Source organism: Pan paniscus, chromosome 18 (assembly GCF_029289425.2).
Source record: "Pan paniscus chromosome 18, NHGRI_mPanPan1-v2.0_pri, whole genome shotgun sequence".
Taxonomy (NCBI): domain Eukaryota; kingdom Metazoa; phylum Chordata; class Mammalia; order Primates; family Hominidae; genus Pan; species Pan paniscus.
Genome location: NC_073267.2, coordinates 76,207,323 through 76,228,254, shown reverse-complemented (window position 1 = coordinate 76,228,254; position 20,932 = coordinate 76,207,323). Strand labels below are relative to the sequence as shown.

The following is a 20,932-nucleotide window of genomic DNA, read 5'->3' as shown; positions in this document are numbered from 1 at the left end:
GGGTGTTGGGTGAGTTGAGGTATAGCCTAAATTACATATGTGGCCCTGTTGTAGAACCTCTCCAGTAGAAGTCATGGTCCATGGATGGTGTACCAGTGACTTTTTTTTTTCTTTTTCCAAGATGGAGTTTTGCTCTTGTTGCCCAGGCTGGAGTGCAATGACGTGATCTCACTGCAACCTCCGCCTCCCAGGTTCAAGCAATTCTCCTGCCTCAGCCTCCCGAGTAGCTGGGATTACAGGCGCGTGCCACCATGCCCAGCTAATTTTTTGTATTTTTAGTAGAGATGTGGTTTCATCATGTTGGCCAGGCTGGTCTTGGAACTCCTGACCCCAGGTGATCCCTCCGTCTTGGCCTCCCAAAGTGCTGGGATTACAGGTGTGAGCCACCATCCGCGGCTGACTTTTTTTTTTTTGATAGAGATGGAGTCTTGCTCTGTCTGCCAGGCTGGAGTACAGTGGCATGATCTCAGCTCACTGCCAACCTCCACCACCCGGGTTCAAGCAATTCTCTTGCCTCAGCCTCCCGAGTAGCTGGGACTACAGGCACGCGCCACCACATCCGGCTAATTTTTTTGTATTTTTAGTAGAGACGGTTTTTCGCCATGTTGGCCAGGCTGTTCTCGAACTCCTGACCTCAGGTGATCCACCTGCCTCGGCCTCCCAAAGTGCTGGGATTAGTGTACCTGGCCTACTTTTAATTTTTTAAAATTATACAAAAGCCTTAGTTGTTCTGAACCAGTGATGTTTTATTTGTTCTATTTTTTTTTCTGTGATGCTTTGTAAGGATTTTTGTTTACTCCACTGCCCCCAGTTTGGCTGTGAACCCTCACTGTCTCACTGCAGAGTCAAGGCCTCCTCCTCCCTGAAGCTCCCTACTTGTCACATACACACCTCTGTGGCAGCCACCCACCTGTCCTTCCATGTAAGCAGGTAGGGCAGGTCTATGTCTTGGACATCTCTGAAACAAAACAAAACATGTTTTCCTTGGGAATTACACATTTTCCCAAGAAGCTGGAGGACATTTTAAGGGGTTTTTGCTTTCCATTTTCCATTGGCTATAAGGTATGTTTATACATTGTTTTCCCTAATTGATGTCTTCAGGGCAGAGGAGACCCTCAGGAAATCACTTGGGGCAGCCTGGGCCTCCAGTGGCTCCTACGTTCTAAGAAACTCAGAGTCTGGTCTAGTGGCCCAGACTCTGGGCTGGTAGTATTCCCTTCTGGGAAATAGGTGTCTATTTCTAGGCCTGTTCGTGTCTGACAGCAGAAAAATACAAGTACAGATTTTGTGCAGGACTGAACTATCTTATTCTTATTGAAACATAATGTTTTCAGGCTATCCATTTGAGTCAGTCTAGAATGTTATAAACAAAAACACCTATCTGGGGCAAAGAAAATAGTTTCCTTCGTTGCTGAAATTCAGGTACTACCTCTAGGAAGATGGTGGCGAGAGTGCACAGGGGTCAGGGTTGGGTGGTGAGAGGGTTTTCAGAAAGGTTCTTGTATTTGGCACAAAGGCACCCCCCGCCAGGGAGCAGTCAAGTCACTCCCTTGGAGTTGGAGGAAGCACTGGCCTGTGACTTGTGGGATTAGGATGTGCCGAGTTGGGGTCTCCTCTCCACTGCAGTAGAAAAGGGCTTTCCTCATTCTTATTAAGGTTACTGTCATCAAGTGATTATAGAAGGCGTATAATTTTAAATGCTCCTTTAAAAAAAATTGTTTCCTCTTCTCACATCATTACTTTGCTTTTTTGCTTTTTTTTTTTCAGGACAAAAGACTGTGTTGTCAAATGTTCAGGAAGAACTGGATAGAATGACTCGAAAGCCAGACTCTATGGTAACAAACTCTTCAACAGAAAATGAAGCCTGAACCTCCTTAAAAAGTGCATATGTCGAATGACCAAATAACTATGTATATTGATCTGCTAAGACCAGGATTTTTCTGATATGGCACATGCTATCAGTTTTTTGGGGCAGGGGAGATGAACTTTAAAAAAAAAAAAAAAAAACTTCATTGGCTTGTCCGAGTGTGAAATGCACATTTAGGAAGGTTACATGTCAGACCCTTTGTTAAGGATAACCCTTGGACTCTGGGGCATGTGGCTCTTTTGTGGGAGGCAAGCACATCTGGGCTTCTTGTGGAGGGGAAGGTAGAGTGAAAGAAAGAGGGCCCACTTTCTAACAGGGTGGAGCAAATGAGACCAAGAAATCATTGGTAAGATGATGGTTAGTCTGACCAGTTTCATGTTAGTAAATTCACTTGTTCTTGGGAAGCAGATTAAGTAGCAGAAAGTCCAGGAAAGAAAGACCAGAAGGAGTAATGAGACAAGTGATGGTGGGGAAGCTGAATGTTGAGGGAGATGGAGGAAGGAGGAGATGAGCAGTGTCAGTAAATACTGTGCATTCAGTAGAAGTTGAAGAATCATTGTTAGAAGCATTTCCAAACAAAACACTAAGCAAAATGGGAATTAGGCTTATTTTGAATGCATCTTTAACTTATGAAAGATGTACTAATTGTGGGGGTGCCTGAGTCAGGCGGAGCTGACCCAGGGGTGGGAACGATGGCAGCTGCCCAGGACCCATGTGCTTGGCCCAGGCTATGTCCTCATGAGAGGTACTGGGGTCCACGGATATGTGTTGTGGGGCAGACAGTCACTGTGGGATGTCTTCAAAGTCAGCAGTTACAGAATTAGTTTACTTTGAATTTTGTTGTCTAAATAGCTCCTGCTTTATTTTTTAAATTAAATTTTTTGTTTTTACTATCACAGGCTGGCCTAACTAATACAAAATAGGTGATGAACCTCTGGTTTTACCATAATGCAATGTGCCACGGAAAGTTTGGGGGAGGTTTTTAATGTAATTGCACTCTGGTTAATTGGCTCGTACCAAGCCCTGCCTTATGACTTGTGGAAAGCTTCAAGGAGTTCCACTGATGCAAAAGGGTCTTTTCCTAGCTTCCTGGTCTGATCAGTGCTATGAGATGGACAGATAAGTGTGAATGTTTTATACAGAAAATGGAAATGATACATTTTTCTTGTTAGGTGTTTTCATAAAATGTAGCATTTTTTTTCTTATGGAAATAAGAGTTTCAGGTGTCTCCCCACCTAGGGCAAATTCATGCACATTGTCATGTTATACCACCATTCTGGAAATGATTTCTGTGGATTTGAAATTGCACTTTTAATTTTATATATGACAGCATTTAAATGCAAACACTACCATGAATTTAATGTATAAAATGTTGTCAAACCAAGGGAAAAAACCACAGTTCACCATGTGGAGTTTACTTTTTTTATATGAATGTTTGTTGTACTGTGTCTAAGCATAACTTCCCTAATGTCATTACTTTTACATACCAGATTTGACTGACCACTAATGTAGTACTGGGGATAACTTAATATCCTATGTTGTGTCAAGACTCTTTGAAGACTTTCTTGAATTGCTTTCGTAAAGGTCTGAACACTGTTAAGGAGAAAGCTGAGTATCAACTTGCCTTTCTGATAGAAATGTTTCTTGTGCCAGTTTTATTGTTGAGATATACTATTTTTTTCCTTTTTAAATTCAGTTTTTTAAAAAAACAAATGTATTGTGGCTTCCAATTACCAGGTTGTCTAGGTAATGACAGTAAACTGACTGTAGAATGATAATTGTGGTATAGTGACCAATAGATGCCAAACAGCTTGTGGCCTCACTAAAGGTGGGGTCGCTTAGTCCCCGGGAGTAAAATGAGTGACCTCAGAAACAAGAATTCCTGGAAAGGCACATGCCGAAGAGGAATATGGTATAATTTTAAATTTTAATGCAAAATTTTAATTTGTCTTTATTTTTTATCATTTGAACTGATAAGCACTTTTTGTGTCAATATAAAATATACTAAAACTGATGAAATGCTAAGACATGTCTTGTGAAGGAAGGTTTCTTGGAGACCACTTTTATTTACTCATGACAAGTGGAAGCTCCTAGTATCAGAAGAAGCTGATACATAGTGTCATGTGCTCAGTGGTTGCCAAAGTCTACCAACTTTGGGGAGCTGCAGGGTTCTTTTTGGGAGGTGGGAGGAAGGGAGATGAGTTTTGTTATTTTGGGGTTTTCAAGCATTGGAACCAAAGGCCAAATAATAAACAGCCTTTAGTTTTTAAAGTAAAATTCATTTTATTTGCAGAGTACACTTGTATGGTAGACTGTTAAAGACAATTTTATGACTATTTATGCACATTATAATGGTTACATCTGCTTTTTGTCTTTAAAATAAAAAAAAAAATCAGAGAAAAGCCCAACTTTGAATACGTGGCTGAAGATAACAGCCAAGAATTGGTCTTTCCTAAAAATGCAACAGATAATGCTGCTAGATTGTTATTTTGTTTGCACTTTTTTTTGATTGGCATTTTAAAGTCGGTATTTAAACTGAAAAGACATTGTCATGTTTTATTAATTTAACAAAGTTGAAAGTGACTGCTCTGTACATCATGACCTTAACAATGTTAATGCTGTAAGTGAAAGTTCACTGTCGTCTGTATACTAAATTTATTGGTGTTTCTAACTTAAAAGTAAGACTGCAGATTATCCCCCACCAGCCTTAGTCCAGGGGTGTGGCTCTGTCCGGGTGCAGTATGCAGTCATGTGGAACCTTGCTTTCTAGTCCTGGGAAAAAAAGATGTCTCTAATTACTGGCTTCAATAAACATGAATCCAGACTGCTTACAAGTTTTGGTGGCTTTCTTTATGGTGAATCATCCCACTGGAGATACATTGAATTTTCTGCTAATCATATGGGGTATCTGATCACATAACTAAAAATGTTTACCTGTCTCACTTGAAATTGTCAGAAATTCTGGAAAGAATAACATTGTAAAGCCATATTTATTTTATCTTATTTTTTAGAGATGGGGGTTGTCAAGTCTGGTCTTGAACTCCTGGCCTCCAGTGGTTCTCCCGCCTTGGCCTCCCAAAGTGCTGGAGTTGTAGGTGTGAGCCACCACACCCAGCCTGGTTTTTTTGGTTTTTAAAAATTACAACCATCCTCATGAGTATGAAGGTGGTAGGTATCTCAGTGACTAACGATGTTAAGGAGCATCTTTTGATGTGTGTATTGGCCATTTATATATCTTTGGAGAAATGTCTATTCAGATTCTTTGCTCATTTTAAAATTAGGTTATTTGCCTTTTGTGTTTTTTGTGTTTGTTTTGAGGGTCTTGCTTTGTGTCTCAGCCTCCCAAAGTGCTGGGATTATAGACATGAGTCACTGCACCCAGCCTATTTGACTTTTTATCATTGGGTTGTAAGAGTTATTTATGTATTCTGGATACTATACTCTTAACAGATATAACTCTGTCCTTTTGATATGCTTCCCTTAATCTCTGAGCATTTTCTTACTTTCTGGCACAAAAAGGTGTTCCAGGCTCACCTTGCATTTTCCCTGACTTTGACCTGGAATCAGCCATTTTTCCAAGGAGTCCTGGTTCCTGGTTTCTTTTTTTCTTTTTCTTTTCTTTTCTTTTCTTTTTTTTTTTTTTTGAGACAGTCTTGCTCTGTTGCCCAGGCTGGAGTGCAATGGTGCAATCTCAGCTCACTGTAACCTCCACCTCCCGAATTCAAGCGATTCTCCTGCCTCAGCCTCCTGAGTAGCTGGGATTACAGGCATGTGCCACCACGCCTGGCTAAGTTTTATATTTTTAGTAGAGATGGGTTTCGCCATGTTGGCCAGGCTGGTCTCGAACTCCCGACCTCAGGTGATCCACCCTCCTCTGCCTCCCAAAGTGCTGGGATTACAGGTGTGAGCCATCGTGCCCGGCTAGAGCCCTGGTTTCTTTTAGTGGGAGATTGGTTTTTGGAAACCAAGATCTGGACGATAGGCATACTTAATTTTACTGAGTGCTATTACTTGTAGGCCTTTTGAGTGGACGCACCATGTCTACTTTTTCACTTAACATTGCCTGTAAGTTGGTTTATATTAGTTCATGAAGATGTTTATTCTTGTTTATGGCTACATCCTAGTCAATTGTATAATGTACCTTGTTTATTCATCCAGTCTCCTGCAGATGGGCATTTAGGATGTTTGCAGTCTTGTATTATTACATCTAATGCTGCAGTGAGTAACCTTCTGCATATCTTGTGTTTTATTTTGGAGATGTGTCTTCAGGGTAAATTCTTAGCAGTGGGCCTACCTACTCAAAAGGTAAATGCGCGTCTGTGGTTGTTAGATATTATCAAAATCCCTTCCATAGAGGTCACACCAGTCTGCGTGCCTGTCAGCACTTGTACAGATTATTAATTCATTGTTACATTTTGTCTTAAAATTAAGTTAGGAAGTTTGGTGAATAAATGTGTTGAGGATTATTTTATTTGATAATACGGGCATTAACATTGTAATAGTAAACGCTTACATTAGAGATTGCTGTATACCAGTCACTTCTATTTTTATTTATTTTATTTTTATTTTATTTTATTTTATTTTTGAGATGCAGTCTCGCTCTGTCGCCCAGGCTGGAGTGCAGTGGCACAATCTCGGCTCGCTGCAACCTCTGCCTCCTGGGTTCAAGCGATTCTCCCTGCCTCAGCCTCCCGAGTAGCTGGGACTAAAGATGCACGCCACTACGCCTGGCTAATTTTTGTATTTTTAGTAGAGACGAGGTTTCACTATATTGGCCAGACTGGTCTGGAACTCCTGACCTCAGGTGATCCGCCCGCCTCCGCCTCCCAGAGTGCTAGGATTACAGGTGTGAACCATGGCGCCCAGCCACCAGTCACTCTTCTAGGTGGTTTATACAAACTGATTTAAACTTCACAATAACTCTGCTGATGTCCATCTTAGTTTCCAGATTGAGGAAATTAAGACATGGATAAGGTAAGTAGCTACTAAGGTCCCAGAATTTGAACCCAGGCAGTCTAGCTTCTGAGTTTCAACTAATCATGGTGGTATGCTGATACTCTGTGCTCATTTAAAGCAGTTGGGGGCCTGCACACGGTGGCTTACATCTGTAATCCCAGCACTTTGGGAAGCTGAAGTGGGCAGATCACGAGGTCAGGAGTTCGAGACCAGCCTGGCCAACATGGTAAAACCCCATCTCTACTAAAAATACAAAAATTAGCCAGGCATGGTGGCACAAGCCTGTAGTCCCAGTTACTCAGGAGGCTGAGACAGGAGAATCACTTGAACCTGGGAGGCGGAGGTTTCAGTGAGCCGAGATCGCATCACTGCACTCCAGCCTGGGCGACAGAGTGAGACTGCGTCTCAAAAAAATAAATAATAAAGCAGATGGGGAAAATGTATCACACAATCGAGTGTGTTTTCATCTGTGGTCGTAAGCAGCTGTGTGCTGCTGTTCAACCTTTTCCCCTTGCCATGATGGATGGAAGAGTCACTCTTGCTAGGTGGAGAGAAATGGCAGATAAAGTACCCAATATCCTCTACAAAGGGAGAAGGGGCTGCAGTCGCAGGTATCTTTCTGGGAAACGCAAATTGAGGTGTCTGCCACTCCTAATCTTGGAATTTCCTTTCTCTTAAGGTATGAAGAGCTTTAGGTGTTGCCTGCGGCAGGAGCCCTTGGCAGGCTCTGAGACAGACTTTCATCAGTGCAAATGTTCCTAGGTGTGCCTGTGAGGCTAGCAGGCTGGCCTGCCTCTAGACCTGCCTTAGGGGCCCTCACACACACCACTAACCTCTCTGGAATTCCTCTTCTGCCACCTCTGGATTGGGAGCAACCCGTGGAGGGAGGCAGTTGGAATGTTGGGGAGGGCATGGGCACTAATGGGTTCCAGTCCTAGTTCATTCTCTGGTGACATTTGAATCAAGCAAGTGCAGTTCAGATGGATGAGAAATTGATCAAGAAGCAAAACAAGAAAACAACCAAAATTGGGGAACTTCACCCCTCTCAGGCCTCCTTTTCCCATCTTTGTAAAGTAGGGATAAAATTTCTTTCTAGTCATTGTGGACATTAGAGGAGGTACACATGTGCCTGGCATATGGTAGGTCTTCAGTGTGATTAATGACCTTGAAAACATCTCTAGGACGTCATCTCTAAGTAACACTGATCCAGCAACCTCATTCTTAGCCCCTACCCTTTTTGGTTGTGGCATTTCAGTTTGTGGTGTAAATACCATCTCTAAAGAGAACAGAGCGCAGAGGGATGGATATCCTGTGACCGTTCACTGTGATGATGCCTGGTGCTGCTCCTACAGGATGCCACAACCGAGTTCTGAGGTATTTAGTATTGTATTCCTTACCCTGCAAGGCTTGCAGATAGCCGAAAGGATGCCAAGTGCTGTCTTGATGCCGTCTGTATTGATAAGGCAGAGATGGTGTGTTCTGACCAGGAGACAGATGACAGGCCAGTCGCAGTGGTGGTGAGAGCTGGAGGAAGGAAGCGGCTGACACTCCCACTGGAGATGAACAGCACACCCTGCTGGCTCACAGTGAGACGGCCAAAAGTGTCTCCCTGGGCTTGACGCTGAGGGACTCTCACAGCCTGAAAGGAGAGGAGAAAGCAGGGGTTTGAGGCCAGGAATTGGGGGTGGATTCTGTGTGGGTCAAGAACTCCTTTCCCCAACCTTGGGCAGTATTTCAGAAGGGACAAGCCTAACCTTTCAAATGTTTCTAACCTTGTTACGAAATTACTATGAAAATTTGGCTGGCGTGGTGGCTTACACCTGTAATCCCAGCACTTTGGGAGGCCGAGGTGGGTGGATCACCTGAGATCAGGAATTCAGGTCCAGCTTGGCCAACGTGGTGAAACCGTGTCTCTACTAAAAGTACAAAAATCACCTGGGCATGGTGGCGGGTGCCTGTAATCCCAGCTACTGGGGAGGCTGAGGCAGGAGAATCACTTGAACCCGGGAGGTGGAGGTTGTAGTGAGCTGAGATCGTGCCACTGCACTCCAGCCTGGGTTATGGAGTGGGACTCACTGTCAAAAAAAAAAAAAAAAAAAAAAAATCCTGGCCAGGCACGGTGGCTCATGCCTGTAATCCCAGCACTTTGGGAGGCCAATGGGGGGTGGATCACCTGAGGTCAAGAGTTTGACAGCAGCCTGGCCAACATGATGAAACCCCATCTCTACTAAAAATACAAAAAACTGGCCAGGCGTGGTGGCTCACGCCTGTAATCCCAGCACTTTGGGAGGCCAAGGTGGGTGGATCACGAAGTTGTCAGGAGTTCAAGACCAGCCTGACCAACATGGTGAAACTCCGTCTCTACTAAAAATACAAAAATTAGCCGGTCATGGTGACGTGCGCCTGTAATCCCAGCTACTCAGGAGGCTGAGGCAGGATAATCGCTTGAACCCAGGAGGCGGAGGTTGCAGTGAGCCGAGATTGAGCCACTGCACTCCAGTCTGGGCAACAAGAGTGAACTTCATCTCAAAAAAAACAGAAAAAAGAAATTCCTATGTAAAAATTCATTTAATGACAAGATATTTTCATGGGTAATGTTCTGTAACAAACTTATTTCTTGTGTAGAACTGAATTAACTGACATTCCTAAGTGATCATCAAGCTCCTCCATCCTCCCTGCCCTGCCTCCCCACAAATCTCACCCAAGCAGGATCTTTAAAGAACTATTTAAAGTTCTGCTAGAAAAGGCAAACCCAGTGTGAAGCATGTAAGTTTTTGTTCTGGGAAGAGTTCAACAATTTATATGCCTTTTTAAGGCAATAATTTATTTTAAAGAGTGGGAGTGCAGCTTGTGGCCTGTTAACATCTGCCCTTGATATTTAAAATATTTGGCACAGTTTGTGAATCTGTTTTTTACCTATTCAAAATCATCTAGCAAATGCTAGCCTGGAATTAAACTTTGGAGTATATAGGACACAACACTGTCACTGTTTAAGCTTTGTATATAGAAAATATGTGGGTGTCGAGAAGGTATATTTTATTTTATTTATTTATGTTGAGACTGTCTCGCTCTGCCACCCAAGCTGGAGTGCAGTGGTGCAGTCATGGCTCACTGCAGCCTTAACCTGGGCTCAAGTGATCCTTCCACCTTACCTCCCAAGTAACTGGGACTACAGGTGCATGTCACCATGCCTGGCTAATTTTTGTATTTTTTGTAGAGATGAGGTTCACTATGTTGTCCAGGGTGGTCCCAAATTCCTGAACTCAAGCGATCCACCTGTCTGGGCCTCCCAAAGTGTTGGGATTACAGGCGTGAGCCACTGCGCCCGGCCCAATACCTTACTGTTAACCATAGTCATCCTACTATGTGATAGAATACCAGAACTTACTCCTCCTATCTAATTGTCACTTTATACCCATCAACCAGCCTTCCTCATCCTTTCTTCCCCCATCCCTTTCCCAGTCTGGTAACCACTGCATTAGACAGATTTTGGGTTTGATTTGTTCTATGGGTGACTGGTAGGTCTGACACGTCTTTGACTGTGGGCATCTTCCAGGTCCCACAGAACACCCTTTGAGAACATTCACATGCAGGATTTCTGAGGCTTGATAAAGGTCCATGTTTTTATGAGCCTTGGAATTTGGACTCTGGTGATAGTACCTTTCAGCCTCTGTTTTATCTCTCCTGCCCCACCTTCTCTTCCCCCTCACAATCCCTGTCCCAGAGGAAATAAGCACTGTGAATTGGTGAATTTGTCATAACTAGGACAATGCTGGGAGTTTTTCCCCCTAGGAGCAGGTTTCTCCCTGATGCCCATGGATAGTACAGTCCTAGCCACAAAGGGGAGTTCAGCAAACATTGCCTGCTGCTGGTGCTGAGTCCTCATAGGAATCATCATCAAGAACAGCCTCAAACCAGCCACTGTACCAGATGGCTCTCCCCACACTTGGAACCGTAAATAATTTCTGGCATTGAGCCGAATCAGAACTGCTCTGACATAAAAGAAAAACTGTAATCCATAGCCCCAGGCCCAACACCTGGGCTGTCTGAGCTGGGAACTTGTTTCAGGTCGACTTGGGTTTGAGTCATAGCCCCAGAACTTCACAGTTGTGTAGTCATGGAGAAGTCAGTTAACCTTAGTGAATCTCAGCATCCAGTGAGGAAATCCTCATCTCCTTTATAGGGATGCTGGATGTGTGCCTAGCACAGTGCCTGGCTTGCAGACAGTGTCCCCAAACAGAACCAGCCCTGAATAAATTGTGTGACACACAGGCCTCAGTTCTTGAAAAGGCTTTAGAGACCAGGCATGTGGCTTATGCCTATAATCCCAGCACTTTGAGAGGCTGAGGCTGGAGGATCACTTGAGCTCAGGAGTTTGAGACCAGCCTGGGCAGCACATTGAGACTTTGTCTCTAAAAAAAAAATCAAAAAAATTAGCGAGGCATGGTGGCACATGCCTGTGGTCCCAGCTACCCTGGAGGCTGAGGTGCTGAGAATTCCAGCCTGGGTGACACAGTGAGATCTTGACTCAAAAAAAAAACAAAAAAAAACAAAAAAACGAGCCTGGGCGCAGTGGCTCATGCCTGTATTCCCAGCACTTTGGGAGGCCGATGCAGGTGGATCACCTGAGGTCAGGAATTCAAGACTAGCCTGGACAATGTGGTGAAATTCTGTGTCTACTAAAAATACAAAAATTAGCTGGGCGTGGTGGCACATGCCTGTAATCCCAGCTTCTCGGGAGGCTGAGGCAGGAGAATCACTTAAACCCAGGAAGCAGAGGTTGCAGTGAGCCAAGATTGCACCATTGCACTCCAGCCTGGGCGATAAGAGCAAAAACTCCATCTCAAAAAAAAAAAAAAAAAAAAAAAGCCGGGCGCAGTGGCTCACGCCTGTAATCCCAGCACTGTGGGAGGCCGAGGTGGGTGCATCACCTGAGGTCAGGAGTTCGAGACCAGCCTGACCAACATAGTGAAACCCTGTCTCTACTAAAAAAAAAAATACAAAAATTAGCTGGGCATGGTGGTGCCTGCCTATAATTCCAGCTACTTGGGAGGCTGAGGCAGGAGAATCACTTGAACCCAGGAGACGGAGGTTGCAGTGAGCCGCGATCGCACCATTGCACTCCAGCCTGGGCAACAAGAGCGAAACTACATTTCAAAAAAAAAAAAAAGGAAAAAAGGAAAAGGCCTTAGAAATTATTTGCCAAGGTTACACAAAGTCAGGAACAGAGTTGGGAATAAGAAACAAAGTATTGCTGCTGTCTTGCAGCCTTCCTCTACCCAATCTGCCTACCTTTCCCTAGCTAGTTAGCTGGTAGCCCAGGCAGTGCTAAACACCAGGTCTTAAATCTGAAGAAATAAATTGCTAGTTGAGACTGAGCAAGAGAGCTATTTTAGGGCAGACAAGCTTTCAGCACACCATAAATTCCATTACCTGGCAACTGCCTGATTTCTTGGGCAAGGCAGCTTTCTGCCATCTGCATGTGTGGGCATCCAAACACGTGTTTGAGGTATGTGGCCTCTTGGGGCCTTCTCCCTGCCTCTGCTCAATAACCATAGCCATCTTCCAGGGAACTGTGGGCATGGGTTGGTGACACTCAAAATGTGAGTGACAAGGAGGTGAACAAGGTAGGCCCTCCCCCTACCGGGCTGGTATTCTGGGAACAACAGACAAGCTAACTGATGTCTTTAATGCCACAGTCAGCTTCTCTCTGCTCAAAATAAAAACCAAAATCTTTGTCAAGCTCTTCTCCCCCAACAATTAAGCCCCGAAGCCTTTAGGTGGGCAGAGCATGGCAGGTATCTGCCTGGGGGTGGAGTGGGGAATTGTGGAGACCCAAAGGAGGGTTTGGAACCTGAGCAGGGTGGAGAGTGTCCCCATGAGTAGGAATGGATGAATGGCCTGGCATACAGTATTAGCCCAAGCAGGGTGGAGAGGGTATACTTATTTGGGGATGGGGCAGGAGTGCAGAGTGTCAGAGAGTGAGTGAGAGCAAACCCATGAGTAGACTCCCCCAGTGGAGAGGAGAGGGTATCAGCTAGGGTAGATGAGGAGGGCATCTACAAGGAGTAGAGCAGGCATGGGGTGTCTGAGTGGGGTGGCCCAGGGCAGGGTCATGTGGTAAGGAGGGCATCTGTGCAGGGATGGAGGTGATGGAAGAGGGGCTGCATACAGGCATTGGTCAAATAAGTTAAATGTATATGGCATTGGATTGGAATTGGAGGTATCAGTGTGAACTCATGGTTTTGGGTTTTTTGTTTTTTGCCTTTTTTGTTTTGTTTTTGTTTTTGTTTTTTGAGGCAGGGTGTCACTCTGTTGCCCAGGCTGGAGTGCAGTGGCACGATCACAGCTCACCACAACCTCTGCCTCCCAGGCTCAAGCAGTCCTTCTGCCTCAGCCTCCTGAGTAGCCGGGACTACAGGTATGCACCACCACACCCAGCTAATTTTTGTATTTTTTTGTAGAGATGGGGTTTCGCCCTGTTGTTCAGACTGGTCTTGAACTCCCAGGCTCAAGCAGTCCTGCCTCCTTCGCCTCCCAAAGTGTTAGGATTACAGGCGTGAGCCACCATTCCTAGCCCATGGTCTTCAATACACTCATGCATACACATTTTCAAAAGGCCAGGCACAGAGGCTCACACCTGTAAAGCCCGGCATTTTGGGAGGCCCAGGTGGGTGCATTGCTTGAGCCTGGGAGTTCAAGACCAGCCTGGACAACATGGTGAAACCCCATCCCTACAAAAAATATAAAAATAAGCCAGGCATGGTAGCATGCACCTGTAATCCCAGCTGGTCTTGGGGCTGAGGCTGGGGTATTGCTGGAGCCTGGGAAGCCAAGGCTGTGGTGAGTCATGACTGGGCCACTGCACTCCAGCCTGGGTGACAGAGTAAGACTCTGTAGATGTAGAGGTGTGCCATATGTATATGTGTTTGCACACATATATCCCTTAGCTTTTTGCCCTGAGAGGGCCTGGGAGCAGCAACAGCCCAATAGCAATGAGCACACCTTATGCCATGATCTTGGTTTCTAAATACCATTCTCTCATAAAATAAATTGGGGGCTGGGTGTGGTGGCTCATGCCTGTGATCCAAGCACTTTGGGAGGCTGAGGTGGGCAGATTGCTTGAGGCCAGGAGTTTGAGACCAGCCTGGCCAACATAGAGAAACCCTGTCTCTACAAAAAATAACAAAAATTGGCCAGCAGGATGGCACACACCTGTAGTCTCAGCTTCTTGGGAGGCTGAGGCAGGAGAATTGCTTAAACCCCAGAAGGCAGAGGTTGCAGTGAGCTGAGATTGTGCCACTGCACTCGAGCCTGGGCAACAGAGCGAGACTCCATCTCAATAAGTAAGTAAATAAATAAATAGGCCAGGCACGGTGGCTCACGCCTGTAATCCCAACACTTTGGGAGGCTGAGGCGGGTCGATCACCTGACGTTGGGAGTTCGAGACCAGCCTGGCCAACATGTGAAACCCCGTCTCTACCAAAAATACAAAGATTAGCTGGGCATGGTGGTGTGCACCTGTAATCCCAGCTACTCAGGAAATTGAGGCAGGAGAATCACTCGAACCTGGGAGGTGGAGGTTGCAGTGAGCTGAGATTGCGCCACTGCACTCCAGCCTGGGCCACAAAGCAAGACTCCATCTCAAAAATAAATAGGGCCAGGTTTGGTGGCTAACGCCTGTAATCCCAGCATTTTGGGAGGCCGAGGCGGGCAGATCACAAGGTCAGGAGTTCGAAACCAGCCTGGCCAGCATGGTGAAACCCCGTCTCTACTAAAAATACAAAAATTAGCCAGGCATAGTGGCGTGTGCCTGTAGTCCCAGCTACTTGGGAGGCTGAGGCAGAATTGCTTGAACCCGGGAGGCAGAGGTTGTAAACCAAGATCACGCCACTGCACTCCAGCCTGGGTGACAGAGCGAGACTCCATCTCTAAAGAAAGAAAGAGAGAGAGAAAGAAAGAAAGAAAAAGGGGCTGAGAGGCAGAGGACGAGGAAGCAAGGAAAAAAAAAGATAATAAAAAACCTGGGGTTTCTTGGGGAAATGGTAGATTCTGGGGCTGAGACAGGGAAAGTGTAAGATGAGCCTGGAACATCTGTGCCAGAAAGTAAGAAAGGGCTCAAAGAACCATAGACACGTGTCGAAAGACAGGAGCTGTATGCATAAAGGCATGAAAAAAATTCCTTAAAAGGAGCCAGGCATGGTAGTGCATGCCTGTAGTCTCTGCTACTCAGGAGGCTGACGTGGGGGGATTTCTTGAGACCAGGAGTTTGAGGCTGCAGTGAGCTATGATGGCGCCTGTGAGTAGCCACTGCACTCCAACCCGGGCAACAGCAAGACCTGTCTCTTTTTTCAATTTTAATTTAATTTAATTTATTTTTTTGAGACGGAGTCTCCCACTGTCACCCCGGCTGGTGTGCAGTGGCACGATCTTGGCTCGCTACAACCTCCGCCTCCCAGGTTCAAGCGATTCTCTTGCCTCACCCTCCCAAGTAGCTAGGATTACAGGTGCCCGCCACCACACCTGGCTAATTTTTCGTATTTTTAGTTGAGACAGGGTTTCACTATGTAGATCTTATTTATTTTATTTTTGAGATGGAGTTTTGCTCTTGTCATCCAGGCTGGAGTGCAATGACATGATCTTGGCTCACTGCAACTTCTGCCTCCCGGGTTCAAGTGATTTTCCTGCCTCAGCTTCCTGAGTAGCTGGGATTACAGATGCCTGCCACCACACCCAACTAATCTTTGTATTTTTGTATTTTTAGTAGTTGGAGTTTCGCCATGTTGGCCAGGCTGGTCTCAAACTCCTGACCTCAGGTGATCTGCCCACCTTGGCCTCCCAAAGTGCTGCGGTTACAGGCATGAGCCACTGTGCCTGGCCAATTTTTATTATTTATTTATTTTTGAGACGGAGTCTCACTCTGTCGCCCAGGCTGGAGTGCAGTGGTGCAATCTCAGCTCACTGCAACCTCCACCTCCCAGGTTCAAGTGATTCTCCTGCCTCAGCCTCCCAAGTAGCTGGGATTACAGGTGTCAGCCACCATGTCTGGCTAATTTTTTTTAATATTTATTTTTAGTAGAGATGGGGTTTCACCATGTTGACTAGGCTGGTTTTGAACTCCTGACCTCAAGTGATTCGCCCACCTCAGCCTCCCAAAGTGTTAGCATTACAGACGTTGAGCCACTGCGCCCAGCCAAGACCCTGTCTCTTCGAGAGAGACTGAGAGAAGCCCACTGGCCAGGGACAATTTGAACATCAAAAAAAGAAAAAAAAGATCATAATGGATTATAACCCATTGAATAAAATAGGAAGTCATGAAGCTATATAAATAAATTAGTAAATTGAAAGTTCAGTGTGAAACAGCATTCCATTCCTCATCAAAACTTCAAATTTACATGATTTATTCAATGGGTTATAATCCATTACTATCAGTATTTATTTTGATGCACAAAGTGTCAGATTTGTTCATTACAAGGGGGAAAAAGCGTATTACAGTGGAGAAGCCTGGCGGCCAGAAGCTCAATCACCTGATGGAAGTGAACATCATTAATAATGGGACACATAGCAGTTGTGTGCCTCCTGATAGGCTGAACAGAGAACACAGTGTTGCTGCTGGGGGATTTCTGCCAAAAATGTATAACCAGGATCTAATCACAAAGAAACATCAGAGAAACCCAGACTGAGGGACATGGTACAAAATAACTTGGCTGCATTACATCTTTGAAGGTGTTAAGGTCATAAAAGACAAGGAGGGTCTGAGGAACTGTTCCAGTCTGAACGAAACTGGTGACGTGAGAAGAAGAAGAGCAACACACGATCCTTAATGGCTTCATTTTGCTACAGAGACATTATAGGGACATTTGGCAGAACTTGATTGGAATGTGAGGGTTAGATGGTAATAAGGTATCAAGAATAATTTCCTGGCCAGGTGTGGTGGCTCATGCCTGTAATCCCACTTTGGGAGGCCAAGACAGGCAGATCAGTTGAGATCAGGAGTTTGAGATGAGCCTCGCCAACATGGTGAAACCTTGTGTCTACTAAAAATACAAAAATTAGTTGGGTGTGGTGGTGTGCACCTGTAGTCCCAGCTACCCAGGAGGCTGAGGCATGAGAATTGCTTGAATTCAGGAGGCAGAGATTGCAGTGAGCCAAGATCACGCCACTGCACTCCAGCCTGGGTGACAGAGCAAGACTCGGTCTCAAAAAATAATAAAATGAATAAAAAAAAAATTTCCTGATTTTGATGCACATTGTGGTAAAAGCAGAGAATGTCCTTCTTTGTAGAAAATACTTAAAGTATTTGAGGATGATGGGCTGTTAGGTTGGTAACATACTCTCAAATGATTCAGGGAAAAACATTATACTATACTTACCCTTTTTTTTTGTAATTTTGAGATTGTTTTCAAATAAATACATTAGTTAATTAACCTTCATGTCTTCCCATGTGTGCATACTAACAGCCAAAGTGGTATGATATTCAGGCCTTTCACAGTGGCCCCTAACACCTCTCCAACCTCACTACTTTACTAAGTGTGTTCCTGGCTGAGTGCAGTGGCTCACGCCTGTAATCCCAGCACTTTGGGAGGCCGAGGCAGACGGATCAGTTGAGGTCAGGAGTTCAAGACCAGCCTGGCCAACATGGCGAAACCCCATCTCTACTAAAAATACAAAAATTAGCCAAGCATGGTGATGGGCGCCTGTAATCCCAGCTACTCGGGAGGCTGGGCAGGAGAAAAGCTTGAACCAGGGAGGCTGAGGTTGCAGTGAGCCAAGATCATGCCACTGCACTCCAGCCTGGGCAACAGAGTGAGACTCCATCTCAAAAATTAAAAAATAAAAATAAAATCAGAGTGTTTTTCCAGCCACCCTTTCACTCCTCCTCCCCCAGCCTCCCAGCCTCCCAGCCTCCTGGGCTCTGCCCTTGCTGTGTCCTCCCATTATGCTTTCCTGCCCACTCTGATAGCTCACCTGAGGCCAGTCTGACCTTCGAGGCTTTGCTCAAGGGCTCATGAATCTGGCTGCTTGAACTCTTGGGGCAATTCTGGCTGCTCCAGGGTTTGCCCAAATGGGTCTGGGGAGCCCTGGATGTCTGCAGATGTTCTCTTGGGGTCCCTGAGACCTTTTTCCCTTTAAAAGGGCTCTATACATTATTCACGGCAACAGTGTTTCTACTACCCTTTTGACACCGGGAGATAAGACTTTGAATTATTCATTAGTACTTTTTGTTTTTGTCCAAATCTGATCACGTCAGTCCCCTGCTTAAGGAGCAAAATGCAGCTCTCATGGCTCCCCGGACTGCAGGCGTCTTCAGAATCAGTTCCCAACCTTCCTGTCCCTCTGTCCCTGCCCCTGCCCTTCACATACCTTCTCGACCCTGCCCATATTTGCGAAAGAAGCCAGACCACTCACCTCTTTCTGAAGTCCTGGGGCCTTTTTTTTTTTTTTTTGAGACAGTCTCGCTCTGTCGCCCAGGCTGGAGTGCAGTGGCACGAACTGGATCTCGGCTCACTGCAATCTCCTCCTCCCAGGTTCAAGCGATTCTCCTGCCTCGGCCTCCTGAGTGGCTGAGATTAAAGGTACATGCCACCACAGCTGGCTAATTTTTGTATTTTTAGTAGAGATGGTTTCACCATTTTGGCCAGTGGCAGGCACCTGTAATCCCAGCTACTCGAGACGCTGAGGCAGGAGAATCACTTGAACCCAGGAGGCGGAGGTTACGGTGAGCCGAGGTCGTGCCATTGCCCTCCAGCCTCGGCGACAGTGAGAGTCCATCTCAAAAAATTATTAAATAATGAAGTCCTCAAAATCATCTTCAGAAAAAGGCACGGACTTTACGGTCTCCTGGGCAGATCCTCAACCTTGACAAAATAAACTTCTGAATTGATTGAGACTTGTCTCAGATACTTTTGGTTTATAACTCCCTCCCACCGCAGTTCTTCTGTGAGAGCCGTGAAGCCCCAGGATATGGCCCAGTGCCTGGCCCCGGGGGGTGGGGCAGCTGCAAATGCCTGGCGAGGTGTCTGTTGCCTCCTGGTTACCTCAGCAGCTCCCTAGGGTTCACATGGCTAGTTTAGCCAGGCCCAGCATGGACACCAGTCCTGGAGGGTGAAGGCAGGTCCCACATTTCCTTATGGCCACACTCTCGGCCTTCTTCCCCAGAAACCCATGCCACTTCCTCTGCCATGGAGAGAGAAGGTGGAGGGCAGCCAGGGAGAAGCGAGGCGGCTGCTGAGCAGGTGAATTCTCCCCAAATCATTATGTTTTGGAAGCAGCAGGAACCACAAACTGGGGTCCCGCAGAAGCTGGGATTCCCTGGAGGCTCTGGTTAGGGGCCCAGGGTGGACTGGCTTGGATTGTCTTTGGTCATTGTAATCAAAGGAATGTCAAACTGGAAAATCCCAGCGAGCACTATTTTTAGAGACTCGGAGAGCATTTTTCCGGCTGAAGGGACAAGTTCCTTCAGAAGCAGCAGTTAACTCTCACCCCTGAACCACTCCTCCCTGGAACTGGCCCAGGCTCTGGTCCCTCCCTCCAGGCATGTGGGAACATTGCTGGAGGAGTCTGGTCAGGGCCCTGCCACCAAGGAGAGGGACAGGGACATCGGCTCCTTTCAAACACAAAACAGTGGGTTTTGATTTTTACATCTTTGAGTCTAATCCTTCAGACATCAAGACATACTGGCACCTTTATTTTTAAATTTTTTAATTTATTTTTTGAGACAGGATCTTGCTCTGTTGCCCAGGCTGGAGTACAGTGGGTGGATCATGGCTCACTGCAGCCTCTACCTTGTATACTCAACGGATCCGATCCTCCCCACTCAGTCCCCCGAGGAGCTGGGATTACAGGTGCACACTTAACATGATTGGCTAATTTTTGTATTTTTTGTAAAGACGGGGTTTCACCATGTTGCCCAGGGTGGTCTCGAGCTCCTGAATTCAAGTGATCTGCCTGTCTCAGCCTCCCAAAGTACTGGGATTTACAGGCATAAAGCACTGTGCCCAGCCTGGTACCTTTCTTTAAAAGGCCTTTTAGAAATAGAATCATTTGCCGGGCGCGGTGGCTCATGCCTGTAATCCCAGCACTTTGGGAGGCTGAGGCAGGCGGATCACCTGAGGTTGGGAGTTCGATACCAGCCTGACCAACATGGAGAAACCCCGTCTCTTCTAAAAATACAAACTTAGCTGGGCGTGGTGGCACATGCCTGTAATCCCAGCTACTTGAGAGGCTGAGTCAGGAGAATTGCTTGAACCCGGGAGGCGGAGGTTGTGGTGAGCTGAGATCGCGCCATTGCACTCCAGCCTGGGCAACAAGAGTGAAACTCTGTCTCAAAAAAAAAAAAAAAAAGAAATAGAATCATTTCATACCAAGTTGTTAGTCTTGAAGCACTAAATTAAAAATGTTCTTGTGTTTTTGGTTCATGCTTTTAACATTGATGATTGTTAATGATAAACTTAATCAGTCTTCCTACTATATACCTTATGCTTGAAATCTTCTGCTTACCGTCCCTGTCTATATAATTTTGTTTGAGGTAGAAGTCTTTAAGGGCTCCTGCTAGTTTTTTTTTTTTTTTTTTTTTTTGAGACAGAGTTTTGCTCTGTCACCCAGGCTGGAGTGCAGTGGTCCATTCTCGGCTCGCTGCAACCTCCATCTCCTGGGTTCAAGCAATTCTCCTGCCTCAGCCTCCCGAGTAGTCGGGACTATAGGCGCATGCCACCGTGCCCGGCTAATTTTTGTATTTTTAGTAGAGATGGGGTTTCACCATGTTGGCCAGGCTGGTCTCGAACTCCTGTCCTCATGCTCTGCCCGCCTTGGCCTCCCAAAGTGCTGGGATTACAGGCGTGAGCCACCGTGCCCGGCTGAGCTTCTGCTAATTACTGAGTATATGAAATGTAGTAGATCAAATCTATTGCTTAACAGAAGTTACAGGACAAGCTATCCCCATTCCCCCACATTTGTAAGGATGCACTGAGGAGGGGCCTCAGTGAGAGATGAAATGAAGTACAAACCCGTCTCTCCTCCCCATGATTAGGCACTGGCTCCAGACACAGAACACGCAGAGACCACAGTTTGGGAAGGTGTTTTGCTCCTAGCCCTTCGTGAAATTTAGAA

The 20,932-nt window shown here is 45.9% G+C and overlaps 1 protein-coding gene and 1 long non-coding RNA gene across 2 annotated transcripts in view; one reads left to right on the top strand and one right to left on the bottom strand.

Moving 5' to 3' along the window:
• Window positions 1–4,701, top strand: part of DYNC1LI2 (dynein cytoplasmic 1 light intermediate chain 2) — a 30,855-nt gene extending 26,154 nt beyond the window's left edge. Inside the window, exon 13 of the mRNA XM_034940351.3 lies at window positions 1,768–4,701. Coding sequence (XP_034796242.1) covers window positions 1,768–1,868 — 101 coding nt within the window. The 3' untranslated portion in view covers window positions 1,869–4,701. The remainder of the gene's footprint in view (window positions 1–1,767) is intronic.
• Window positions 4,069–20,932, bottom strand: part of LOC117976255 (uncharacterized) — a 29,664-nt gene continuing 12,800 nt past the window's right edge. The window contains exon 2 of the long non-coding RNA XR_004666877.3: window positions 4,069–8,462. This is a non-coding gene — a long non-coding RNA (uncharacterized LOC117976255). The remainder of the gene's footprint in view (window positions 8,463–20,932) is intronic.